The sequence below is a fragment of the Tubulanus polymorphus genome, chromosome 4 (assembly GCF_964204645.1).
Source record: "Tubulanus polymorphus chromosome 4, tnTubPoly1.2, whole genome shotgun sequence".
Classification (NCBI taxonomy): Eukaryota; Metazoa; Nemertea; class Palaeonemertea; order Tubulaniformes; family Tubulanidae; genus Tubulanus; species Tubulanus polymorphus.
This window is the reverse complement of record NC_134028.1, coordinates 21,957,703-21,983,256: the sequence shown is the minus strand read 5'-3', so window position 1 is coordinate 21,983,256 and position 25,554 is coordinate 21,957,703. Positions and strand designations below refer to the sequence as shown.

Below are 25,554 nucleotides of genomic sequence, written 5' to 3'. Positions count from 1 at the left end.
GCTCGTTCTATTTGATCACCAGTAACGGCGACCACCAGTAAAACACACAATACAAAAACTGCCGACAATTTCATTTTACCGGGGATTCTTCTGTAATCAATGAATTACAGATTATTATTGAGGAAATATATTTGAGAATGATATTTACTCCAACATCAGCTCTCTGGGTGAATTAGTCAATGATGACCAATTAAATGGACGTTTAAGCTACTACTATTGATGAATTACCATTTCCATTTGCAAGAAAGTTTTGCCAATGGTGCAAAGAACTAAAATTACGATTTTATGTATTTAGGTAGAAGGTCAAGCGGTTCATCAATGAATACTGAACGTGCATGGAGCATTTTATTACATTGGCTGACATAAATATTCTTACACTTTCACATCCGCAGCAAGTAAGAAAATAACAGAAAAACTACAAAGCAAAACATTACTTACGGAATCTTTCACTCTGTAACAAGTCGAAAATGCTTTCGATGAGAGTTAAATTTTCCGGTTTTCTCAACTGTTTTTATACGACAGACTTAATTCCTTTCTGATAGAGGAGCTCTCGGACAAAATACTGTATAGAAATTACTTAACCCCTAACACAAAACAGTTGTTTGTTATAGACCTAGCATCCCATTAAACATGTGTCAATTGAACTGTTGTTATTCACCCAAGTATCGTCTCTCAGAATACATATCATCCTAGCAGCTTTTGAACATCAAATCTGATTTAATGACTCGACCTGAAAATACTGAAATCCTTTAAGCACCAGCATTTTGTCTATTGTAGTTTTGTGAAGTGGACGAATTGTTTTTGCAGGTGTTAGAAGCTATTTGATATTCGTTGAGATTATCATGGTTTTTCAGAATGGTGCATAGATGAATGACGGGGTTTAAATTCACATCTATTCGAATCAGAATTTGCAAAGTGTTTTCCAAATCGTAGATATCCATGAATACCACTAAAACCCGACCGAATCTTAAGTTTCTAATTTTCTCAGCTAATTATATTTTGTTTGACTGTTTTCATCAATTAATTGAGTTTAGTTTATAGTATGTACGACCATTTAGACCTAAATACTAGATTCAGAGAGGCATTTAGTAAAGGAGGAATGCTTCACATGTAAATCACGTATAATTACTACATTTCAATATCTTCTGGCGACACTTTCCTTTCTCGTCTTGCAGCTTTCCCTTGGCCGGAACAGCGCGGCAGCATCATGAAAAACAGGGCCACTCCTCCGACCAACTTCAAGGCATTTTTCACAGAGAAAAATAGCAGCGAACTCGTGGTTATTTTGTACCAAATCATGAAACATATCCTCATCACTAGGAAGGGTCCATCCATACATACGGCATCTAGAATCACTGCCCAGCGTTGATAAATCAATATATCCTTGAACAATATCGTGTTTGGCTTTATCGACTCATCCAGACTTTCGTCGGTCGTCGATTCAAGTACGGGATCCGCGTCTTGTTCATCAACTAGACTCAGTGAGAAACAGAATGGCAGCATACTGAACGTCCACAAGGCTAAGTGAACGTAAGCGGCCAGATCGCGTACGTCCGAGATTTCAAAATCTTGTTGCAGTTGAAAAAATTCGATGACGTCAGCGCCGTTAGCGATGAGCCCCAATAACATTTGAGCCAAACGGACACGACCACTGTAATTGCACGGCAAAAAACATCGACCGACACCGAGCACGATAACCATAACCTGCTGAATACTCATAATCCAATTGAGTTGAGAGAGTTGAGGAACTGCTACGCGTATCTACAAATTATACATAGAATTAGAATCACAAATGGTGTCGATCAATAATTCAATATAGACAAAAGCTGTGATGTCAAATGGATAACAAAACATAAGATGATCTCGATTGTAAAATTTCTGGATTCCTTATTCCTTTCACTTCCTTGAAATTTATCTACCGTGGTTTCATACACACACATCAGTGTAATAATGGAGATCTGATAGGCAAACAAGAAAACTAACTTGAAAAAAAGAACACTTACGTTGCTTTATATTGTCGATAATAAATAATGTAAAATAGATTATATGAAATTAACATCAATTAAGTTATTTTAGATTTGATTTTAGATTTTTTAGATTTCGAAAATTGAATCGATTGACCGGCAACCAGTCAAAGCCCGATATATCGATGACGTAGCGCACATCCTCTCAAAATGATTTTAAACGTTTATCAAAAATTGAAACTCCAATATTGATGACGTAGTGCACATCGACTCACATAGAAACCCTCATATAACGCATACTAGGTATCAATCTATATAAACATTATTGTAACGGTTTCTACGGCGTCAAAAATGTTCTTACGCCGAGTGACTAAGCTGATAAAGAATTTCTTTCATATCAACAACTGAGGTATCCACCTCTGTCGGGCTTGGGAATGTTCTCCCGATAATTTAGTACATGTTGGCATATGTACAACGAAACATCGCTCCCATACTCATATTGATAGATTATCCATCAACGTTATTAACGATGAACCATTGACCATTCATAAACACTAGTCCAAGAGCTTATTGAGCCGAGTGTGCAGAAAAGGATAAAGCTTGGCACCCATTATTTTTAGAAAGTATAGAATTCTCGAAGTTTCAGAAAAGGGAGGGTGCCATTTTATATCATTGTTTTCTAGTTGCCATGCCAACAGGCTTCTTACCCTTCTATGGTGTCAAAAATGTATAATGGTAACAGAAGAATCCTGGGTCCTATGAAATCATTGTGGTATATACATTGTGAGTTTTTTCCATAAATAGTATCAAGTATAGAAAAAAAGTTAGGCCTTGATAAAAAGTGCCAAACATATGGCATTTTTGGGGGATAAGACTGAAAATATTATGGGTAAATAAATGTTACTAGTTGAGTTCTTTAACCTTGATAATTAGAATCAGCATAAAAATACCAGTCGAGATTTAAAAAAGAGTGAAAATGTATCCAATAATTCCCAGAGCACCATCCAAATAGAAAAATTTCACAATTATGCATTTTTGACACCATAGAACGATAATAAGTATGTTGTCATGGCAGTTAGATAACAATGAAAAAAATGGCACCCTCACTTTTCTTCAACGAGGTTCCTACTCTCTAAGAATGATGGGTGCCAAGCTTTATCCTTTATGAACATCAGTTATCAATACGAAAAATGAAAAAACTTAGTAACGTCATTCTTACCCCGAATATTCTCTCATGTGACATCGCGATAGTATCGCCTTCGCAAAGGCTTTGACGGGTGGAGTTCTGAATCGCGTCGAGGATACATTCGTTATACTTCAACTGCAGTAGCCAAATACAGACAACGACCGGGAGGAGAAATAACGAGAAACAAACGCAGAACCTAAAAACAAATCATCACCGAATCAGTTAATAACGGTGAATGAATAGTCTTAGTCAACACCGAAACGTTATATTATAATCTACATTACCATCTATTAGTTTCGGCTCCTTTATATCTGATGAGTCGATAGATTCCTTCGGCAACTAACGGAACCAGCGACAAAGACAACAGCCAGTAAACCGTTCCGTAGCCCACGGTGACTCGCCAAATCGTAATTAGCATGAAAAACGTGATAATCGTTCGTACGAATATCGCTCCCAAAATGCTACATACATCTTTGCATTTGTGTCCGCACATACTAAATCCACAAGTTTATCCACCAAAATTAAAACCGACAAAAGGAAAGGAATCATATTTGGGTTTTGTTTTCAAGTGTAGCTATGTTGTAAAATATTTAATTTAGTAATGCACACCAAAGACAATAGTATCCCCGTATGATGGAATTTTCAAAATCATGTTTTAGAGGTGCGTTTATTTATGTTTAAGACGGATGTATTTTTCATAGGCCATTGACAGAGGATCAACCTCACAAACTGGGGGATTCGAGATACATTAAATCGGATCCATTCCGCGTGGATAATAGTAGGAAGAACATAATGCGTATTTGCTTAGAATCGACCCGTTGGGTATTGAGGAACTCGGTAAAGTTCTCGAAACCAGTTTATATGACGTAAACAGATGCTTTGTTGATTTAGGTCTTGCAGTTTAGTAAGATGGCAAATGACGACTTCCTCATCGTGTTTGAATAAGCCGCCATCTTGGTTGTCTAAACAAAATGCAGTAAACTTATTATCGGTTCGCTCGAAACAAACATCGAAAGCGGTTTTTATCCACTAATCGTTGAACACATGATAGTTGTTTTTTTTTCGAAAACAGGTCCGTTACACCCCTAGGTTTCTTAGTAAGTAGAGAGAACTAAGACCAGTTCCCACGCATAGAAAATGAATAATATAAAAGAACAAACTACGATACAACTTTATTTATATGTAGATTGATATATCGTGGTAAACAATGAATAGATACAGAAATCCTCGTACGTTAGTCTGAACTGCCACGTAAGCTGCGTTCACACTAGGATTTTGGTACGGTACTAAGCGTTCACACTTGGAAATTATTCGAGGCCTATTCGCGGCTTATTCGGTTCCGTACTGAAATACGCGGCTTATTAAGCGCGGAATGAGATTCCGCGCCGAAAACCCGATCTCAATACGGAACTGAGCTGGCGGCATATTTTTTTGTAGTTTGAACGCAGATTCAGGGCTTAGCTAGCCAGGTATATCCGCGTAGTTTACAAAACACTCAACACTAATTACACTCCCCTCTATCGGATCACCGGGTGATTGCTATACTAAATGCCGAATTGCCGACTCTACGTGTGAACGTAACTGGCAGTGTAAGCTCCGTATTTTGGTGAATTCGGCACCAGCGAAGTGCGGTCCTTCATAAGCGCCGAATCTAGTGTGAACGCGGTTATAGCTCTACTGAAGTCCTACGTACTTGATATGTAAGAAATCACACCTGATTATATATCACAGCAAATGTTCCTTCGACAAATATCCCTGTAAATAAGATCTACAATGTATATCGTCGCAGTTTGGTAGGCCCTCTAAATCCAGCGGCTTCATTTCATCCGGAGAAGGCGTCCACAGTTCTAGGCCTCAATATCATCAGGTGACACCTTCGATGTTTTGCTCGCCGCTTTCCCTTTGCAGCACGGCATCATCATAAAGAACAAGGCGATTCCTCCAACCACCTTAAAGGCGTTTTTAACAGCGAAGAATAGCAGCGTACTCGTGAATATGTTATACTCAATCATGACGTATATTCTCGCTGCTAGGTAAGGCGCATCCATACATGTGACGTCTAGAATCACTGACCAGCGTTCAGCGAATAGAACGTCCTTGAACGCTTCCTTGCGTGTTTGCTCCTTCTCGTCCGAACTTTCGTCGGTCGTCGGTTTAGGCGCAGGGTCCTCTTCTCGTCGAACAAGCAGACTCAGTGAGAAACAGAAGGGCAGCATACTGAACGACCACAAGGCCAAGTGAACGAAAATAATCGGATCGCGAACGCCCTTGAGTTTCATATCGTTTTGGATTTGGAAGAATTCGATGACGTCAGCGCCGTTAGCGATGAGCCCCAGTAGCATTTGAGTCAGGAGAATGCGGTTACTGAAATCATTCGGCAACAAACATCGACCGATAGCGAGCATGATAACGGTAACCTGTTGAATACTCAGAATCCAATTGAGTTGAGAGAGTTGAGGTATAGGAACCGCGATCTACAAATATCACGTTGAAAAAGAAACATCTATAAGAATTGGTAATTCTTCTATGAACACAGCGCTTGGAAATTACGTACACGTAGTTGGGAGAGTTGAAAAATACGCTCAAATACGAAACACGAATTAAAATCTTACCCCGAATATTTGCTTATACGATATCTCAAAAGTTTCAAGTTTACAATAGCTTTGACGGGTGGAGTTCTGAATCGCGTCGAGGATACATTCGTTATACTTCAACTGCAGTAGCCAAATACAGGCAACGATCGGAAGGAGAAATAAAAAGAAACAAACGCTGAACCTAAAAACAAATAATCATCGAATCAATTACTCTAAGTGAATGAAAAGTCTTAGTCAACACTGAAACGTTATATTATAGTCTACATTACCATCTATTAGTTTCGGTCCCTTTATATCTGATAAGTCGATAGATTCCTTCGGCTATCAATGGAACCAGTGACAAAGCCAACAGCCAAAAAAGTGTCCCGCGACCTTCGACCACTCGCCAAATTGCAATAAGAACAAATATTATGAAAATCGTTCGTACGAATATTGCTCCCAAAATGTTGCATACATCTTTGCCTTTTAGGCCACACATTTTGTAATCTCAGGTTTTAGCCTACCAAACTCTACCGGTCCTTACTTGAAAATGCCTTTTTTATTTATGTTATGTTACTACGTACGACTAGTCGATAATTTGAGACTAGATTCCAGGTACTGAGAGACAAGACAAAATGCATGTCTATAAACAGTCCACTCGCGCACCTAATTCGACATGAAAACCTGTTTTATTTTTCTTTATAATTTACAATACAATAATGTATATGGTCACTGATTCGGGGCAAGTATGAAAATTGTACAATATCATATGGCTTGAAAATAATCTATTGAATCGAAACTCTCTTATTCATGATGAATTATTGTCAAATAAAGGCGATAATGAAAAATGAACTAAAATGGTATTTCACAACGAAAAACTATGTTTGTATACAATGTGAAGTAAAATATTCATTATTAAAAGAAATTCAATCGAATAGATTATCATGTGTGAGTCGATGTGCACTAACTACATCGCCAATATTAGCGATTGAAAATAGCAGTTACAATTGTGAATTTTGGCGTTTATATCGTAATTGAATATAGTTCTTAACTCTTGTATTTGGTAAATTTGAAATGATCGTTTTTAAGAGGAATGGCACTAAGTCATCGATATATCGGGACTAGACTGGTTGCCGGCTTATTCAGTTAAACCATCGATATATTCAAATGCAGAATGAGTTTTTATCCTCAATATCGTATAATTTTGTATTTCATCATTTTGCCGATAATTCTATGCAAGTGTCATTTTTCAAGGCTCTAATAATCTTTCAGGTCAGATTACTTGGGCCGAGTTTCACGATGCCGTCAGGTTCGAATCCCTGCTTAGAGAGAAGTATGAGAGCCCGTGTAATTCCTCCTCATCAATTTTCCTTTTATCGTTGTTTGTTAGTTTCAGTATTGTTTGGAGAAAATTAGACTCTTTGTATATATCTGGGGCTGTAGAAAACGAATTCAAAACGGTTTTTTACACAAAAAAAATGTGGCTGCCAATAGAAATTAGACTAAGGTATTATGGGCTCAAGTAGGGTATTGCATAGTATAGTTCCTTCGCGTATGCTTACTGCGTTGTTCGGTTTATGTGTATCCCAAAGAAAGTTGTCATGTCGACACACTCACATCGCCAGCCATTAACATTCCATGTGTCAACGTGTCGACGTATCTACCAACCAACAAATTACCTATTAACGATCTATTAACCTAATACACCAAACACACCACGTGACCAAACACATGATCAACCCCATACTTAAAATACAAATTACATTTCTATGTTTCTTTAGTCAATTCCAGTTCTCTGATATTAGTTTCAACACGGTTAAGCCTTCAAAATCACAGGAGATTCATTATTTATTTTTAGCACTGTCAACGTGAGATGCGCCTCCAAAAAAAAACAAACGTGGGGACGGTGAAATATGGCATTGTTCAAATTGCTACAGAACGACATCGATACGTGACGGCTCTTTTTTTCCAAATCAAAAATGAAACTTCCGCAGCTGATTCTTATAGTTTACTGTTTCGCTTTAGATTTACTTCTCTTGTTTGTTTGTGTTTTGTGGTCACCCGTCAACCAGTCAACCCACGATCCTTCTACATACATTGGCGACAACATTGCGACGTGTCGTCCGTCGACCGTCAACCAGCGGATGATATAGGTCTATGCACTCTATCGTCTCTCATTTTTGCCACCACGATCCTTGTACATAAATTGGCGACAACATTGTATCGTGTCATCCGTCGGCCGTCAACCAGCGGGTGAAATATGCACTCTATCATCTCTCCACTGGGCCAACCAACAAACAACCAACAGTTGTCAACTGCCACTAGTCGTCGGTCAACGTGTAAATGAACTGTTCCTTTGCCGCGCATTTATACCCAATTAGCAATGTATTCATGCGCCAATGTATTGATGCGCTGATACATTAACCGCACAACTTGTTAACTCTACGCCAAGGCACTATACTATGCTATATCCGACTTGGGCCGTATTATGTATGTATTGATTGTCTTGTATGTAAATGACGGCCTCATAACAATCGTCACGCTGAAAATAGAAATCATGACTAGAATATTACAATTATTCCTCAGTTATGTCTCTAATGATAATGACACATTGATCGACAAAACTGGAGAGTTCGTCTAGGGCCGTATTTTATGCCAGCCACTTAATGTGGGTAGGTGCGATACTCCGGCAAAGTGGAACTAAATATGAGTCATTACGGCACAACCGTCATCAAGGTACTCCGAGGCGTATTCTGAGGGCCTTGTGGCCATTTTTCTTTTGTGATATCTTCCATGAATACGGCAGAATCTGAATAACTTTTATAATCAGAACTGACACTTACATATAATGATCATTCTCTATCAATTATTAGCAGAGCAAGTTCAGCAACATTAGACACTAGAGTTAAAACATCAAAAATTTACTGATTTTAACTCAGAGTTAACTCTTACTCGTGGAATTGTATCTAGAGGATACCAACCGCATCAAGTCTAAGACAAAATATACAACACAACACCTCTAACTTTAAAGATTAGAGTACATCCATGGAAAGTATCAAGCAAATTTTCGAGGACAGGGAATTAAGCGGAACTAAGAATTTTGCGAGTAGGTGAGCTCGAACCCGTCGCCGCACCAGCCTGGACGGCCCTGGAATTTTGTACTTGATACAATAATGGGGGCAACTGATACGTTAGATCTAGAGGTCTCGCAGCTATGTGTATTTTCGACTAGACTACACCGGCTGACTACGTGATTTATATCAGACCCTCGTAGTTTGTATAATAATACTTTCAGTTGTTGTTGTACGGCAGTCTCCAGCACGTGTATCCTAACGCAGATTTTTAGGGTTATGTACGTACGGCATGTCTCCAGCACTGGTGTTTGGCTAACAAAAACATGCAGTCAAAACCTCTTTATGTCATACTTAACTCGCTTCAAAGGCTCATGTTTTAGCTTGGGTTAATTTTCTAATTCGGATTCGGATTAAGCGTTTTAGTTAACTTCGTTAATAATTTTGTGCGCGGACTCTAAACCATACTTATTCACCCGTTACTCGACGTACGGTATGGGTGTGCTAGGGTTAATATCGTGAAGTAGTTGAATAGGTGAAACGTTTGTTCACTCGTTCTACTGATTGTCAGATGCGTCACTACCTCCGAGCGACTGTGATATATTAGTTGGGATATATGCGAAAATGACGACTGATAATGAATTCGGGGACGATTTTCGCGAGCCGGGTAGAATTGAAGGATATTGTCTGGTGTTAGCTAGTGTAGGAATACTCATGATTTTAGGGGGAGTTTTCTATTCAGTCGGTATTCTGATCGTCGAATGGGCGGAATATTTCGATACGGGGTACGAGGTTGTGTCGTGGATAGGCGCAGGTCACGGAATGTGTCTCATATTAGGTAAGCTCTAGTTTGAAAAAAAAGATTTAATTCTCGTAACAGTCTAATGGTCCAAAACGATTTTCGACTTGGCCTCTTTTTCTTCTTGATGTCTAAGAAACGCTAAAATCTTCTTTTTAGCCCCAGTTGCTGGTGTGTTAGTTAAGAAATTTGGATTAAGGCGATGTTTAGTCGTGTCTGGTATTCTGAACGGTTTATCTATTTGCTGCTCCGCACTTTCGACGAAACTATGGCTGATATACGTTCTATGGATATTCAGTGGTAAATATACGATAGATTTAACTTTTTACTATGAATTCTAGCTTTCACCTTTTCATATTAGCTGACCTGCTGGTAAGTCCCAGTCAACAGCTAACAGAGTCTAGAGTCATTTGCTTACGTATGTTGATAATGGTATGTAAATGTGTTAACGACTCATAAATCAATAACCGTTTTTCACCATGCGACTAGATACTTGAACGTATTTGACATATTTTTCCATACAAAGACTCACTGTGCCCCCACACACACCATTCGAACACGAAAAGTATCATTGTAGATGCTTGTTTTATAACGGAGTGCAGCAGTGCTCCAAAAATAAGTAACAAAAACCAGAACCACTTTGGCTTCGCGAAACGAGAAATTTTGTTTTCCCTAACATGCATGTAAATATCGTTCGATTATGTGTTTAATATGTTTCGACATCAACGCACTGATTAGTAACCGCGGGTCTGTGCAAACAATGATAACATATTTCGCGAAGTTCGACATAAGGTTGCCACGTATAGAGCCAATTATACATTAAACAGAATTTAACAGATTATAAAGGAATTGAGAATAGAATTGTGATCAGTATCGTCAAGACCCCTCTTGTTCTGATTAATGTGACCTTTTCTATATTTCTATATTCATCAATTGGATAGTCCTTCATTCTTTTAAAACCGGACATTATTTTGATTTCCCTAGAGCCTATTCCTAATCTGATCGCATTAGTCGAATATGCTTTGATTGTCGCTCATTCCAAAAGTTTTAAGCCCCTTGTCTTGGTCTCCTTTCTGAATATATCAGATCTTAATTCCTCATTATGCATGTGCAGGGGTGAGTGTCTTATTTCACGAAAATATGTATTCACATACATACATATACCGTGTATTCATTTGGCTTTTAGACTGAAAAAGGGTAGCAACCCAATATTTCTAATTTTTGAATAAACTTAGGTTCATTCATTTATTGTGGGATTTTTACCCATACTCATATATACCCCTTGTCTCTATTTATTCCCTCACACCTGACGACGATCTCTACTCTAGTGAGAGGTCGTATATTTTGATTTGATTCTTGATAAATGAAATTCAATTCACGTCCTAGTGTGACTATTTTTACAATTTCGGTTGTTTTGGAACGCCGCATTACTCACGAGGGAAGCAGGAAAAAGGTTTTCTTTTCGTACTGTTTTGCGCTCGGCTTTAAACTACGTAAGGCTTTTCTTTTCAGGAATGGTTCATTCGTTCCATAACGGACCCGTGATCGCTTACTTCCTCATCAGATTCCGCCGCTACAGATCGATAGCCAGCGCTTTCATAATGTCATCAGTTTCTTTGGGAACTATCGTCTTCGGGGTCATCATAAACGCGACCATCGAAGTTTATACCTGGCGAGGAGCAGTTCTAATAATCGGCGCCTTAACTCTGAATCTAATACCCTGTAGTTTAGTCCTGCGCACATGGAATAAACCTCTACGCAATAAAGACATTCTTATTATACAAGAAAAGCAAAATGGCACCATTATGCATAGCGATGATAATACTGCGCAAGATCAATTGGTCAGTGATCAAAATAACGATAAAACAACAGAAAAAACATCCTCGGGCTGTAAGAATATGTTAGACGTTGAGATTCTGCGACAACCAACTTTTATAGGAGTTATTTTTCCTGTATTTTTCTTGTATGTGGGCGTTTCAATCATATTTGTGCACATAGTTTCCGGATTCGCTGATATTTGCAAATTGGATTTAGAAAGCGCTAGATATCTAGTTCCGTACTTGGGAGCTAGTAATACGGTATCACGATTTATCGTATCTATAATCTCGCAGCATCCTCGTATTGATACATTCACTCTGTTTCTAATAGTTAATGTTTTACTAAGCGTTACGGTGGCGCTAATTCCTGTATTCGAAGGATTCACAGCCGCTGTTGTTTTAGTTGTTATCATTGGAATCGGATTGTCAGCATTTTCTGGACTCACTCATCTAGTTGTTGCTGATATCATAGAGTATAGATATCTTCATATGGCCGTACAATACATGTTGTTACCTTCTGGAGTTGGATACATGGTCGGTGCTCCATTAGCCGGTAAGTTGCGAACGACCCATGAACCAACGAAATGTTCAAGCGCCCAAGGTCGAAGGTCCACGGGGATTTGACGGGTTTACATGTATCTGGGATTTTTCTAGCCGATAATCTAAAGGGCTCTCTAATTAGGTAATGTGACCGGCCTTCTTGGACACAACTACAACCATTGATATGCTGGTTAGTTTTCAATAAGTAAAGAAGCAACAGATCGACTAGATTTGTTTACGTTTTTAAAGATATTTGTATTTTCAGGGTGGCTATATGACGCAACCGGGAACTACATCTATTCATTTGAATTGACGGCAGGTTTAGTGGCGGTCAGTGTTCTAGTAATGATACCATTCTGGATTAAACACATCCGTTCATTAACGAGTGAAAAGCCATCAGAAATCCGTCGTCTGCGGTCAGCTGTTAGCCGTGAATGGATAGCATCTCATATGTCGTTAGCATAATCACCTGTTTTTCGAGAAACTTAATTTTTTTTAACGTTGACAGTTTATGTCTTCAAGTTGAATTTTTGTAAAGCCGACTTTGAGCATTTAGTTGATCTCAAAATTGACAATGTCAAAAATGAACTACGTAATGAGTTCACGTTAAAGATAAACGAAATCGTACAGTCAATTGCTAAATCAGACACAGATCTGCCCAACCGAACTACGTAGACGAGTGCGGAATTAGTTAAATTACAGGCCCTTGAAAACCGAATGATTGATCAAGAGGCCTGATCGCGCCGAAATAACTTGGTTTTTCACGGTGTCCCAGAACCCGTTAACGTGAGGGAAAACTGTGAGGAGAAAATCAGAAAAATACTGCTTAGTGAAATTCCGGATAACAAAGTGAAAAATATAGTGTTAAAGAGGTTTCACAGAAACCCCACCAAATCAAGTCCGCGCACTATAGTGGCACGTTTTCTCGATTATAATGATCGCCAGCTCGTTTATAATGGCTCGATATAGAATTAAAGAAAAAGAAAAAAATGTTGGAATCTCAGGAGATCTACCATTCGAAATGAGGAATAATAGAAAAATACTATATTGAAGACTTCAATAAAACAGGAGGGAACCCGGTGCGAGAGTTCGTGTCTCATACGATAAACTTATTTATAATGGGGATGTGTATAAAATCATCGCGGGCGAGGTAAAACTAGTCGAGAAGCGTGATCCGACTAAGCTATGGCGCGAAAGTCCGCGAAAAACGACCAGTGAAAGTCCGCGAAAAACGACCAACTTGACAAACCGTTAAACCCAAACCCAGTGAATGAATCGTCAAATACAACCTTAACGGTTAACGATAGCCCAATGAAGCCAGTCAGCGAAGTCATTGAGAACACGCGCCTTTTACTAGAAATCCCGGCATAGGAATTCGACGAGCCAAAAACTAATGATGCGAAACTTCGACTATTATGTTTGAATATATGTGGCTTAAAAACCAATGCACATACGTTTGACTTCGATCTTTTATGTCAGTATTATATTTTAGTTTTCCTCGAAACGATAACTCGACGATACAGATTACCTATGGGTCAAAGATTACTTCCATTCTCTAGTATGAAGTTGCGATGAATAATCGGTCCAAAATAGCTATTAGAAAATCTGGGGGGGGTTATTTATTGCCTTCAAAACAAAATTAAGCAGTCATATTAAAGTAATAGAAAAATCATCGAGCTGCGTTCAACAGATTAAAATCGATAAGCGTTTCACTAATTGGGACAGAAGTTTGATAATACATGTAGGAGCCGTCTGCATACCTCCTGAATCAAGTTCTTATGGGAATATTAATTTATTTGATGACCTAGATTTTTACAAACGTGACAAGTAGAAACGATCCATATTACTGCTTGTGGGGCGATTTCAATACCCATACGAAACAATTACCCGATTTCTTTAGCTATGCCCACAGCCTTGTAGCTCAGTTAGACAAAGTATTGATAGTTTGTCGACAAAAGATTTACTGTATCGAAGAAATAGAGAGGAACATGTTAATAACTGGGATATAGACTCTTAGAATTTTGTAAATCCCATAACATTTTTATTGCTAATGGAAGAGTCGGGAGAGATAAGTGTATTGGTGAATTCACATGTATAGAAGGTGTAAACCATCTCCATGTCGTCGATTATTTTATAATGTCGTCTTTTTCTTTGTGTAAATGTACAGATCTTGAGGTGATGGAATTCGATCAACTCTTTTCTGACGTTCACTGTCCTATTTTGTGTAATCTTTCAGTAAGAAATGCGCAGGAAAATGCGACACACTCTAACGAGCAAGATGAAACAACCGTGTCGAGTAAAATTGTATGGACCGATAACAAAATAGATTCGTTCAGAGAGGCTTTAGATACCGACGGAATTAACAGAGAATAAATTTGACTTTTTATATAATAACATAGATAGTGACACAGCAGATACGCGCCTCAGTAATATCCTTTTAAACGCAGCTGAAAATTCTATGGGAAGGAAACAGTGTAAAAAGAACTCTTTGGGTAATAAAACTATAGCCTATGATAGACGAGTAAGGTCTTAACGCAGAATTTACCGTAATGCAAAATGACGTTTAAGAAACCATATGACTGTCGTGAACGCGAATGATATCAAAGTAGCCTACAAGAACTACAATTCTGCAATAAAACAACATAGACAAAACAAAGTGCGCATACATAATGATAAGGTTTGTCAAAAAATGACCCAAAGGCTTTTTGGAAATTTTTCAAAAAAGAAAAGCAAGGTGAATGTAAAGCCTCTCTGAACGACTAATTTGAGCATTTCTCAAACATGAATGAATCCCAAGATGACGGGGAGCAAACGGGTGATGACCTATCAAAATAAGAACATGGTAAGTGACCTTGGACTTTCTCGGAGTTAGTCGATGTATTAGCTAACCGCATTGTGCATTGTACTAACTACCGCAAGTACCATTTGGCGCCGGCACAAACCGCACACCGTCGTTATACTGCGGCTTTACAAGTATATTTTAAGTGCGCCTAGGCATTTGAAGTAAAGGCTACTGTCCTTGACCAACATTGGTGTTGTGACTGTTTGAAAAAAATCAACGTTTTATGATCAATCCAATTTTTTCAGATTTCTTTATTACAAAACAACTCGACAGCAAAATGAACCTGCACGCGGGAAGTCTCTTTTAGAAATGACGCTCCTACACAAAAATTCAATTCATTCCAAATGAAAAGAGATCAGGCGCACAGCGCATCGAAACAATAACGTTGTAAATGAATATAATATGGCCTGATAAATCGTCAACGACACACTCCGCCGGATGATTGTGTAATTCACATTTATAATAGCAGTCATAATCATAAAACATAGAACCGGTTTTATAAATTCATAAAAAATCAAATACATGTAATCCGTACTGTCTGGGATTGTAACATACGTGCACAGAGACGCACGTCTGAGAACATTCTATACAACAACTGCAAGAATGAGCACCGGTGATGAATCCGAGGACGATTTTCGCGAGCCGGGTAGAATTGAAGGATGTTGCCTGGTGTTGGCTATCGTGGGAAACTCGATGATAATAGGGGGAGTTTTCTATTCAGTCGGTATTCTGATCGTCGAATGGGCGGAACATTTTGACACAGGGTACGAGGTTGTGTCGTGGATAGGCGCCGGTCACGGAATGTGTCTCATATTAGGTAAGCGGCCGGACCGTCGGAAGAACAGAGTAATAGCTGAATAAATCAATATTTGCTTCACAATGTCCAACGAAACGAGAGGGTAAAATTGAGCAGAAATCGTTTTTGCGACATAAGTTATGCCAACGAAATTTAAATTAAGTAGTCGTAGAAATTCATTTTGGTGAAAATTTTAGTTAATGAATGAAATTGATGTTAATATTCAGAAATTACCTATAGATCTGTAGATCATAAACCTAAAAAGTTTTTGCTGTTTTCTTGTTCTTTTTGCTGCGTTTAACATTTTTTAAGTTTTTGTTAAATTTCAAATTTTTCTGAAGAAAAATCAAGCTGAAATTTTGCCACCTTATTTTGTTTGGATTTATTTGTAATGTTACTTTCAGCCCCGTTTGCCGGTGCGCTTATAAAGAGATTTGGATTAAGGCGATGTTTAGTCGTATCTGGTATTCTGAACAGTTTATCTATTTGTTGCTCCACACTTTCGACGAAACTATGGCTGACTTGTTTGCTATGGATAACCAGTGGTAAAGTATGAACTGTAGAACGCTCGCTTCAAGCGTCTTCACATTTTTTCAAAAACCTTTTCGAAATCCAAGCAAGAGGCTGTTTAAAAAATTGCGTAACGCGCAAAAAGGTTTGTTACAGATTGTTACAAGGGACGGGGTGACTGATTGCTGTTACATAACAAAATGGTAGAATTATTTCGAGCAACCTTTTTGGAATGAAACCAGGGCACGAGTGAAGTTGGGCCATTTTCTAGTAATAATCTTTATCTAGCTGGAACTTCAAACTAACATAACTCATCAAGAATCGAAAGCTACGAGTCGTATGCGTAATTTTCTAACAGCCCCTCGGGCAACTAGGGACGAGTTCCACATTGTCGTTGAATTTGACTTTTCTTAAGTTTGAAGACAGAATCAATTTTTTACATGGAACCGGGCCCGAGTTCGTTACCATTAGAATTTGAATCATTTTTTTAGAACTTAGAATTTGAAAATCATCATCGGTACAATGCCCCCCTCCCCTATTGAACGCCTCAACATTCTGTATGTTCAGCAAAAAAATCAGCAAAAACTATCGTGACGTGGGTTCGTAAAAATATTACGTCGATTGTTTTCAGGTATGGTGCTTTCGTTCCATAACGGCCCGGTGATAGCTTATTACGTCGTTAGATTTCGCCGTTACAGATCAATAGCGAACGCTTTTATCGTATCGTCAGTTTCTTTGGGAACTATCGTCTTCGGGGTCATCATAAACGCGACCATCGAAGTTTATACCTGGCGGGGAGCAGTTCTTATAATCGGCGCCTTAACTCTGAATCTGATACCCTGTAGTTTAGTCCTGCGCACATGGAATAAAACACGACGCAAAAAAGACATTCTAATCACGCAAGAAAAGAAAAATGGCGCCATTATGCATAGCGATGATAATACTGCGCAAGATCAATTTGTCAGTGATCAAGATAGTGACAAGAAAACAGACAAATTATCCTCAGGAGGCTGTCAGAACATGTTAGACGTTGAGAGTCTGCGACAACCAACTTTTATAGGAGTTGTTTTTCCTGTATTTTTTCTGTATATGGGTGTTTCAACCATATTTGTGCACATAGTTTCCGGATTCGCAGATATCTATACAATTGACATCGAAAGCGCTAGGTATCTGGTTCCGTATTTCGGAGCTAGCAATACGGTAGCACGATTTATCGTATCTACAATCTCGCAGCATCCTCGTATTGATACATTCACTCTGTTTCTAATAGTTAATGTTTTACTAAGCGTTACGGTGGCGATAATTCCTGTATTCGAAGGATTCACAGCCGCTGTTGTTTTAGTTGTAATCATTGGAATCGGAATGACAGCATTTTGCGGACTAACTCATCTCGTTATTGCTGATATCATTGAGGATAGATACGTTCGTTCGGCCGTACAGTACATGTTCTTTCCAGCAGGAATTGGTTACATGGTCGGAGCTCCGTTAGCCGGTAAGTTGCCAAAATGAATTTTACTTACGTATTTATATGATGGCACCAGGGGCCACTTACTTAGAACGAAGTAAACTTCCATTTATGATAAACACGTTAGATTGACAGAAGTAAGTTCTACAAAAGGCCTTTTTATTGGACTTTTTATTTCATAGATCTTTGTATTTTTAGGTTGGATATATGACGCGACCGGGAACTACATCTATTCATTTGAATTGGCGGCAGTTTTAGTAGCGGTCAGTGTTCTGATAATGATACCATTCTGGATTAAACACATCCGTTCGTTATCGAGTGCAAAATCCTCAGAAATTGGTCGTCTGCGGTCAGCTGTTAGCCGCGAATGGATAGCATCTCATACGTCGTTAGTGTGATCACTACGTTCTGCTCGGATGCGTATGAAATCCTCTTTTCCGAGTATAATATTCCAACTCCCTGTTGTGCAGACGTACTACAGAAATATATAGATAGGGGCAAATACCGTGACCGCAGCAGCCATGCTCACAACAAAGTAGTGAAAACCTACAATTAACCTTTTTATATTTAACAACACAGCTAGCCTAACCTCCAACTCAACCAAAGTCAAACTGATTCTTTCCGTCTGTCCGCAGCGCAACGTAGTGAGAATAGAGCCGAAGTATTTGAAATGATTAAATTCAATACTTTTATTGCACCGTAATATAAAGATGATATTATTTGCTTTTTACAACAAAGATGGAAATTAAGTGTCAAAAAGAAGAACATGAAATATTGAGAAGACGGAAGATACAAATAAACTTTACGGCAGTCTATATACAAACATGATAGCAAGATCTAACAGGATTAAGGGGTATCAGCCGTTCACAGGGTTCCGCATTATGGACCCCGAAAATATTCTTTACATATCAAAAGATAGAGCCCTAATAACAATATTAAGCACGCAGCATTTTGCATTGCGCTGTAACGGCGGCGAGTGAAAGTTGTATGCTGGTTGATTGACACATTTTAGCCGCACCCAAGACTATGATAGTTGCACACGTGATGGCAGGCGGGTGTGACCTTCCGATATACTAAACCTTGGAATGATCCAAATGGTAACTCCAAGGTTGATATTACTCGTATCAGCTTCACTAGCAGTTCGAATGTGAGAAGATAAACGTCATTGCATCACAAAAGATAAGCACATTATAAAAGATCTCGCTGATGATGAGTTTCTATCCGATGATGAAGAGTACAGACTTTCTGATGAGTCGTCATTTCCTAGAGGCCGTGCTCGTGACGTCATAGTTAGTTTTACCGTCAATGCTGGGGACTTACCATATATAACAACAACGAACAATAGGAATCTGTCGGGTTTTTTTGGATCTTACAATAGGGATTGTCCCCGTTATTTATTTGGCTAGTAAATTTCGTTTAATGATTTTTTGATTGAGTGTCCCTTACAAACCCACCACATCTGCCGGGAGCGAAACAGGAGGTTTGATTTTGGAATCTGTCGTGTTAACCTCGTATTGTATTGACCGTCAATGGTTACGTGAAGAAAGCCGCATGGCTGCAATGTGGTTATATCTACCGCCCTCTATCATGGCGCTTGCACAAACTGCACAGTCAGCGGGCGAGGAAATATCCGTATTGCAACTATTCCAAAACTGCGGCTGTGATGGTTTACAAGTAAGTGCAGCTATGGCGCTCGAATTTAAGACTCCCTGTTCTTGACCTACGCCACCACCTGGCGGGCGACTGAAAAAAAGAATCAATTGCTGAACCGATTTATGATCAACGCAATTTCAGATCAGCTCTCGGTTACAAAAACCGTTACTCGAAAGCAAACCGACCTGACGTAGGACACTTCTTTCAAAATCACATGATGACACGATCACATATGTAAATTCAAATTGGATCAGGAGGGACGGGTATCGAAGAGATTACGTTTTAAATGAATATTGGCCTAATGAATCGTCAACACTATGCTTCGCCGGATAATTGTAATTCAGATTCATTCATACCACCAGTCATAATGATAAAACGGGGAACAGGTTTTCTAAATTGATTAAATGTAATACATGTAATCCGGTGCAGTCTGTGACTGGTTCTTACTCGACACGCACACTCGTATATTACATACACGTCACCTACGAAAGCGACAATAAAATCTCGCTGTTACGACAACTGGAAAATGAGCACTGGTGGTAAAGACGAGGACGATTTTCGCGAGCCGGGTAGAATTGAAGGATGTTGCCTGGTGTTGGCTATAATGGGAAACTCGATGATAATAGGGGGTGTTTTCTATTCAGTCGGTATTCTGATCGTCGAATGGGCGGAATATTTTGACACGGGGTACGAGGTTGTGTCGTGGATAGGCGCCGGTAACGGAATGTGTCTCATATTAGGTAAGCGCCTGGACCGCCGGAAAAATAGAGAGGCTGAATTAATTGGTATTTTGCATCGCAACGTCCAATGTAACGAAGGGGCAAATATGGGCACAAACCTTTTTCGCAAAAGACATTTGGATTTAGGAGCCGTAGAAATTAATTTTAATACGCAGAAATTAGAAGATAAACGCAAATGTTGTATATGTGTCAAAAACCTAGATAATTTTTGCTAAAGAAAATTGCTAAGCAATCTAGATTAGATTTAACCGCCTTAATTTGTTTTGATTGGTTTGTGACGTTACTTTCAGCCCCGGTTGCCGGTGCACTTATAAAGAGATTTGGATTAAGGCGATGTTTAGTCGTGTCTGGTATTCTGAACGGTTTGTTTATTTGCTGCTCTGCACTTTCGACGAAACTATGGCTGATATACCTTCTATGGACAACCAGTGGTAAAGTATGGCCGACAGTTTCACTCGCTTCAAGCGTCTTCACATTTTTTCACCAATCATTTCGAATATCGAGTTAGAAACGAGTTCCACATTGCCGGTTGAATTTGACGTTTGAAGACGGAATTATTAATTTGGAACGGCCCCCAGTTCGTCGACCAATGAAATCTCAATTCTTTTTGACACAGAGAAATTGAAGGTCATCATCGAATATCATCGGCCTTTGAATGATATTCAGGACCTAGTTCCACATTTGTTAGTTAAACTTGGACTCAGAGTTAACTCATTGAAAAAGTTTTAAATATTCTTCGTAAGATAGTCAGCAAGGTTTCAGCGATCACCATCACATCATCCCCCCTCATCTGATTCCATTAGAAGGCTCCGCCTGAGAATATTCATTTAGTACTTGTGTTCTTCTGGTCTAATGGAGATATGTTTCTGACTAGTTCCAATGACGTTGGTTCGTAATGAAAATACGGTAATTCATTTCAGGTATGGTGCTTTCGTTCCATAACGGCCCGGTGATAGCTTATTACGTCGTTAGATTTCGTCGTTACAGATCAATAGCGAACGCTTTTATCGTGTCATCAGTTACTGCGGGAACTATCGTTTTCGGGGTCATCATAAACGCGACCATCGAAGTTTATACCTGGCGAGGAGCAGTTCTTATAATAGGCGCCTTAACTCTGAATCTGATACCCTGTAGTTTAGTCCTGCGCACATGGAATAAGCATCGACGAAGAAAAGACATCTTACTCAAGAGAGAAAAGCAAAATAGTGCCATTATGCAAAGCAATGATAATACTGCGCAAGATCAATTGGTCAGTGATCAAAATAACGATAAAAAAACAGAGAAAACACCCTCGGGCTGTAAGAATATGTTAGACGTTGACATTCTGCTACAACCAACTTTTATAGGAGTTATTTTTCCTGTATTCTTTCTGTATATGGGTGTTTCAGTCATTTTTGTGCACATAGTTTCCGGATTCGCAGATATCTATAAAATTGACATCGAAAGCGCTAGGTATCTGGTTCCGTATTTCGGAGCTAGCAATACCGTAGCACGATTTATCGTATCTATAATCTCGCAGCATCCTCGTATTGATACATTCACTCTGTTTCTAATAGTTAATGTTTTACTAAGCGTTACGGTGGCGATAATTCCTGTATTCGAAGGATTCACAGCCGCTGTTGTTTTAGTTGTAATCATTGGAATCGTAATGACAGCATTTTGCGGACTCACTCATCTCGTTATTGCTGATATCATTGAGGATAGATACGTTCGTTCGGCCGTACAGTACATGTTCTTTCCAGCAGGAATTGGGTACATGGTCGGAGCTCCGTTAGCCGGTTGGTAGCCAAAATGAATTAACTTATTGATATGACGGGACCATGGACCTTAGAACGAATTTTATTTTTTATTCAAAGTTCCTTTCACCATGAAATACGTTATACTAATACACCTATTGATCTTGACATGAGAAGTTCATATTGGATGGTTTCACTTCTTAGATCTTTGTATTTTCAGGTTGGATATATGCCGCAACCGGGAACTACATTTATTCATTTGAATTGGCGGCAGTTTTAGTAGCGGTCAGTGTTCTGATTATGATACCATTCTGGATTAAACACATCCGTTCATTATCGAGTGCAAAATCTGGAGAAATTGGTCGTCTGCGGTCAGCTGTTAGCCGCGAATGGATAGCATCTCATACGTCACTTGTGTGATCACTGCTTAGATGCGGATGAAATCCTCTTTTCCAGAACAGAAGTATTTTAGAACATGAACAATTTTGAAAATTGTTCGTCGGAACAGCACAACAAAAATAACAGGTACAAATCGACGATCAGCAAAATCGCGTTTTTAGCGACAAGGAACAAAACGTAACTGGTGAATAGTTTGTACGTGGACATAATGTATAATCTCATAGCGAGATACGGTCCCTCCATACATAAACACTGAAATAACAACGGCCATCTCTCATCAGTTATAAGAATATTGATCAATCTAGACTTTTTAGTCCGATTTCCATCGGTTTGTACTGCTGTCGCCGTATGATCCATCGTATCTTCAGTCGCGGTTAGAAAAAACAAAACGGAACTAAACTCCACGTCCAAGTTGAGCATTAGTTTTTCTCTGAAAAAAAGTTGGCGTTCAGTATAAAAATAATAGCAGCGTTAAAACGGGCTTTGCCTATATTCAGAAGACAATAAACCATTTTACAGTTGCTAGCCGCCTTTTTTTAGGGTACTTTTGTCCTCTGTATTGTTGGGTAATTTTTTCTCTTATTTAAAAACTATCTGTGATGCGTGTTGTATCATATTTCATCTGTCCCTGGATGGATTTTGACAATTTTAGCAACATTCAAACCGAGTGAATCTTTAGTTTTCATTTATGCAAAAATAATTACTCAAATTTACTTTCAGTGGAGTTTCATCACATGTTTTTCATGTAATAGTCTCGTAACAGGTTATTCCAAATTCCATTCGGTGGCATTTACAGTTCAGTTTTATGAAAAACGATCTTGTAGTACTTTCGTCATTTTTTTCTTATTTTTGTTTTATCGGCAATCTGTGAATGTTAAACGAGGTATATTGTTTCATAACGGGTCATTCCAAATCCTGTTACGTTGTTGCGGGTATTTTCAGGTCAGAACACTTTTTCTGCAACACGATTTTATTATATATTCGTCATTTTTTCTTATTTTTCTTTTATTGGCAATCTGTCAATGTTATACGAGGTATGTTGTCTCGGAACGGGTTATTTCAAATTTCATTACGTCTTGAATGGTATTTTCAGCTCAGAACATTTTTCTATGAAAAACGATTTCATTATATTTTTGTTTTTCCGTCTGCCATTTATATTGAGATTCTATTGCCTTCTATCGTATATATTATATCATGATATCATTGCTTCACACACGTTTTTTTATACGCTGAGCTGACATGTTTACAAATACACTGCTCTTACCTTTAAGTATACTGCATCGGCAATATTTGAACAAAAATGATCATTCTCATGCGGGTACCACTCTGTAACTGCGAACCATCCCTTTCAGACTCGATGATCAATTTCTACAGGGTGTGGTTTTTGCATTTGTAGACCATTTATTAGTTTCTTTCCGATTGAAATGAAGTCCGTGGTGAAGCCTTGATTGCCAGAAGTAATGCATCGAATGACCGAATAGGAACAGAGTCCAGTAAATTGATATACCTGCAAACGCCTGAAATGTAACGAGTCGTGAGAAATTGTAAAAATCGAAACCAATATCCTCCGTTTTAATGTTGTAAATTTGTACATTGCCGTTTTTAATCATAGAATCCTTCTACACGTCCAATATTGGCTATTGCAATATGAATAACTAGCCTATTTCGGAATTGATCGTAGGATACAGATCGGAAAATGCCAACAAAAATAAATCAATTTTTAAGAGTGCGAAAGGGAAATATTACGGATGAACGCGCGCATTCGCTGATAATTTAAGTGAAGTGTGGGATTTGTAAATGAAAACCAACTGATCACGTCGGGACCACGTGATCTCAGCGCGATGATTAGCGACCAGCGGCGAAGTTAAGTATCGAATTATGAAAACAAGCAAAGCAACGTAAACTAAAGCGGTAAATAGCTGACGTTTGCTTCATTAGTTGAATATCGTGTTAAACAGAGCCCGATAAACCCGGGGGATTAACGGGGGAGTTAACTAGCAGAGCCTCTTCTCATGCAGGTGCTAAACGTTCGTTCGTTTCTTAGCGAAAAGACTATTTCTGTAGAAAAACTTTATTTAGTTTAAATCATTAGCAGAATTACGAAGTAGTGGTGACTTCGCTGTCTGTGCCAAGGCGTGTGTATGAGAACTTTGAGAGATTGATATAAGTGATCGAAGAATCTTCATCCCGTTTTCAATATGGATTTTAACAGTTCTTCAGCTGCGTCGGTGCCATTGAATCCTAACAGCGAAACAAGTCTGGATTATGCGTCGTTTATTTGGTACAACGAAAAACGGCATTGCTTTAGCGGTGATATTCGAATCGATGGCCGAAATTCCGCCCAGAACGACCCGGCGACGCCCGCGTTCTGGTTTATCGACTCCGCGCCTCTAAGCGACAACCAGAACGTGATGACCTTAACCGATGAACGATGGATGTTGGATAGCGATCTGTCAACAAAGCGTCAACGCGTGAGTAGCGCGACTTCGATTCGTGCTCCCCCAGAATGTCGCGGTGGAGCCACCGCCCGCGAACGCAACCGCATGCACATGCTAAACGCCGCCTTCGACGCTCTTCGCAAGGTGGTCCCGAGATCGAATCTTAACGACCACCAACGGTTGTCAAAAATCGCCACGTTGCGCATGGCGATTCGATACATAACGTCTTTAGGCGACGTGTTGAGGACGTCGGGGTGCGACACGCGGGTGACTCCGATACCGACTCAGGATGGACGACGAGGTCGCAGACGCCGCCGTAACAAAATACAACTACTCACGGATTCCTGAATTCGGAAACACTGAATCGCGGGCATTTTTGACAACCTGTTACCGCGGTCAACGTCCAAAAATGGACTTGAAACTTCCTAGACTAATATTGTTAGCCGCCAACAGACAAAACAATATACAATTCTGTGACCCGGTTATACATTGAAATATTGGATGAAAGGCATTCTTAAGCGTTGAGGGAAACATCTTTTAGGACATCAGTTTATACTAAATATGGGAAAATGCACCTTTGGCGTCGAGTAACGCATATGAGTTTTCAGAGATTTCAATTCGAATGTTTCCAATAGATCCCAATTTCAGGTTTCTACGAGGAATTATACATTGTGCGATATATACTAAATGTTATTTTTCAACCGCGGAATAAACCTGGATATACCATCATTCATAGCATGAATACGATATATTTTTGCATATTCAGTGGGAAATGGATTTTTCAATATTTTATTTAAGATTGTTCACGTTTAATCGAATATGTTCTGCGATTCATAGTTTGGGTTTGATTGAATTAGAGCCGCACAATAGCAATGAACTGTTCAATAAAGGTAGCTCAGAGCATTGAAGATTTAATAATACCCCATCCAACGACAGTATCCCATTTCATTGCCTATTTTAATTTGAAAATTCAGTTTCTGTAGTCGGGATCTCTCCGTCCATTGTCCATTAACGACCCCGAGTTA

General features: G+C 39.0%; 7 protein-coding genes across 8 annotated transcripts; 5 read left to right on the top strand and 2 right to left on the bottom strand.

Annotated features, from left to right (window-relative positions):
* Nucleotides 1–1,128: 1,128 nt before the first annotated feature.
* On the bottom strand, nucleotides 1,129–3,643 carry LOC141904439 (transmembrane protein 26-like). Its single transcript, XM_074793027.1, has 3 exons — nucleotides 3,435–3,643; nucleotides 3,184–3,346; nucleotides 1,129–1,761 (listed from the first exon to the last, which is right to left on the bottom strand). Exons 1-3 carry the CDS (start codon nucleotides 3,641–3,643, stop codon nucleotides 1,129–1,131), a joined length of 1,005 nt encoding a protein of 334 aa, XP_074649128.1.
* Nucleotides 3,644–4,997: 1,354 nt separating this feature from the next.
* On the bottom strand, nucleotides 4,998–5,555 carry LOC141904438 (transmembrane protein 26-like). The gene has a single exon (XM_074793026.1). The coding sequence runs from the start codon at nucleotides 5,553–5,555 to the stop codon at nucleotides 4,998–5,000; it is 558 nt and encodes a 185-aa protein (XP_074649127.1).
* Nucleotides 5,556–9,180: 3,625 nt separating this feature from the next.
* Nucleotides 9,181–13,399, top strand: LOC141903747 (monocarboxylate transporter 13-like). The gene is made up of 4 exons (XM_074792023.1): nucleotides 9,181–9,632; nucleotides 9,753–9,893; nucleotides 11,106–11,963; nucleotides 12,216–13,399. The coding sequence occupies exons 1-4, from the start codon at nucleotides 9,419–9,421 to the stop codon at nucleotides 12,413–12,415; spliced, it is 1,413 nt and encodes a 470-aa protein (XP_074648124.1). The 5' UTR covers nucleotides 9,181–9,418; the 3' UTR covers nucleotides 12,416–13,399.
* A 1,748-nt stretch (nucleotides 13,400–15,147) lies between these two features.
* Nucleotides 15,148–16,144, top strand: LOC141904437 (monocarboxylate transporter 14-like). The gene is made up of 2 exons (XM_074793024.1): nucleotides 15,148–15,609; nucleotides 15,993–16,144. Exons 1-2 carry the CDS (start codon nucleotides 15,396–15,398, stop codon nucleotides 16,142–16,144), a joined length of 366 nt encoding a protein of 121 aa, XP_074649125.1. The 5' UTR covers nucleotides 15,148–15,395.
* Nucleotides 16,145–16,992: 848 nt separating this feature from the next.
* LOC141904173 (monocarboxylate transporter 14-like) lies at nucleotides 16,993–20,396 on the top strand. Of its 2 annotated transcripts, XR_012619128.1 has the most exons (3): nucleotides 16,993–17,590; nucleotides 17,762–19,956; nucleotides 20,247–20,396. XR_012619128.1 is itself a non-coding variant. In XM_074792713.1 (2 exons), the coding sequence occupies exons 1-2, from the start codon at nucleotides 17,023–17,025 to the stop codon at nucleotides 17,959–17,961; spliced, it is 768 nt and encodes a 255-aa protein (XP_074648814.1). In that variant the 5' UTR covers nucleotides 16,993–17,022; the 3' UTR covers nucleotides 17,962–20,113. The 2 variants fall into 2 exon arrangements, 1 of the variants encoding a protein (XP_074648814.1); XM_074792713.1 differs by lacking the exon at nucleotides 20,247–20,396 and having other exon boundaries at nucleotides 17,762–20,113.
* A 1,089-nt stretch (nucleotides 20,397–21,485) lies between these two features.
* Nucleotides 21,486–22,171, top strand: LOC141904738 (uncharacterized). Its single transcript, XM_074793387.1, has 2 exons — nucleotides 21,486–21,734; nucleotides 21,913–22,171. The coding sequence occupies exons 1-2, from the start codon at nucleotides 21,605–21,607 to the stop codon at nucleotides 22,110–22,112; spliced, it is 330 nt and encodes a 109-aa protein (XP_074649488.1). The 5' UTR covers nucleotides 21,486–21,604; the 3' UTR covers nucleotides 22,113–22,171.
* A 2,118-nt stretch (nucleotides 22,172–24,289) lies between these two features.
* LOC141904436 (basic helix-loop-helix transcription factor scleraxis-like) lies at nucleotides 24,290–25,051 on the top strand. Its single transcript, XM_074793023.1, has one exon. The coding sequence runs from the start codon at nucleotides 24,290–24,292 to the stop codon at nucleotides 24,875–24,877; it is 588 nt and encodes a 195-aa protein (XP_074649124.1). The 3' UTR covers nucleotides 24,878–25,051.
* The last annotated feature ends 503 nt before the right edge of the window (nucleotides 25,052–25,554 follow it).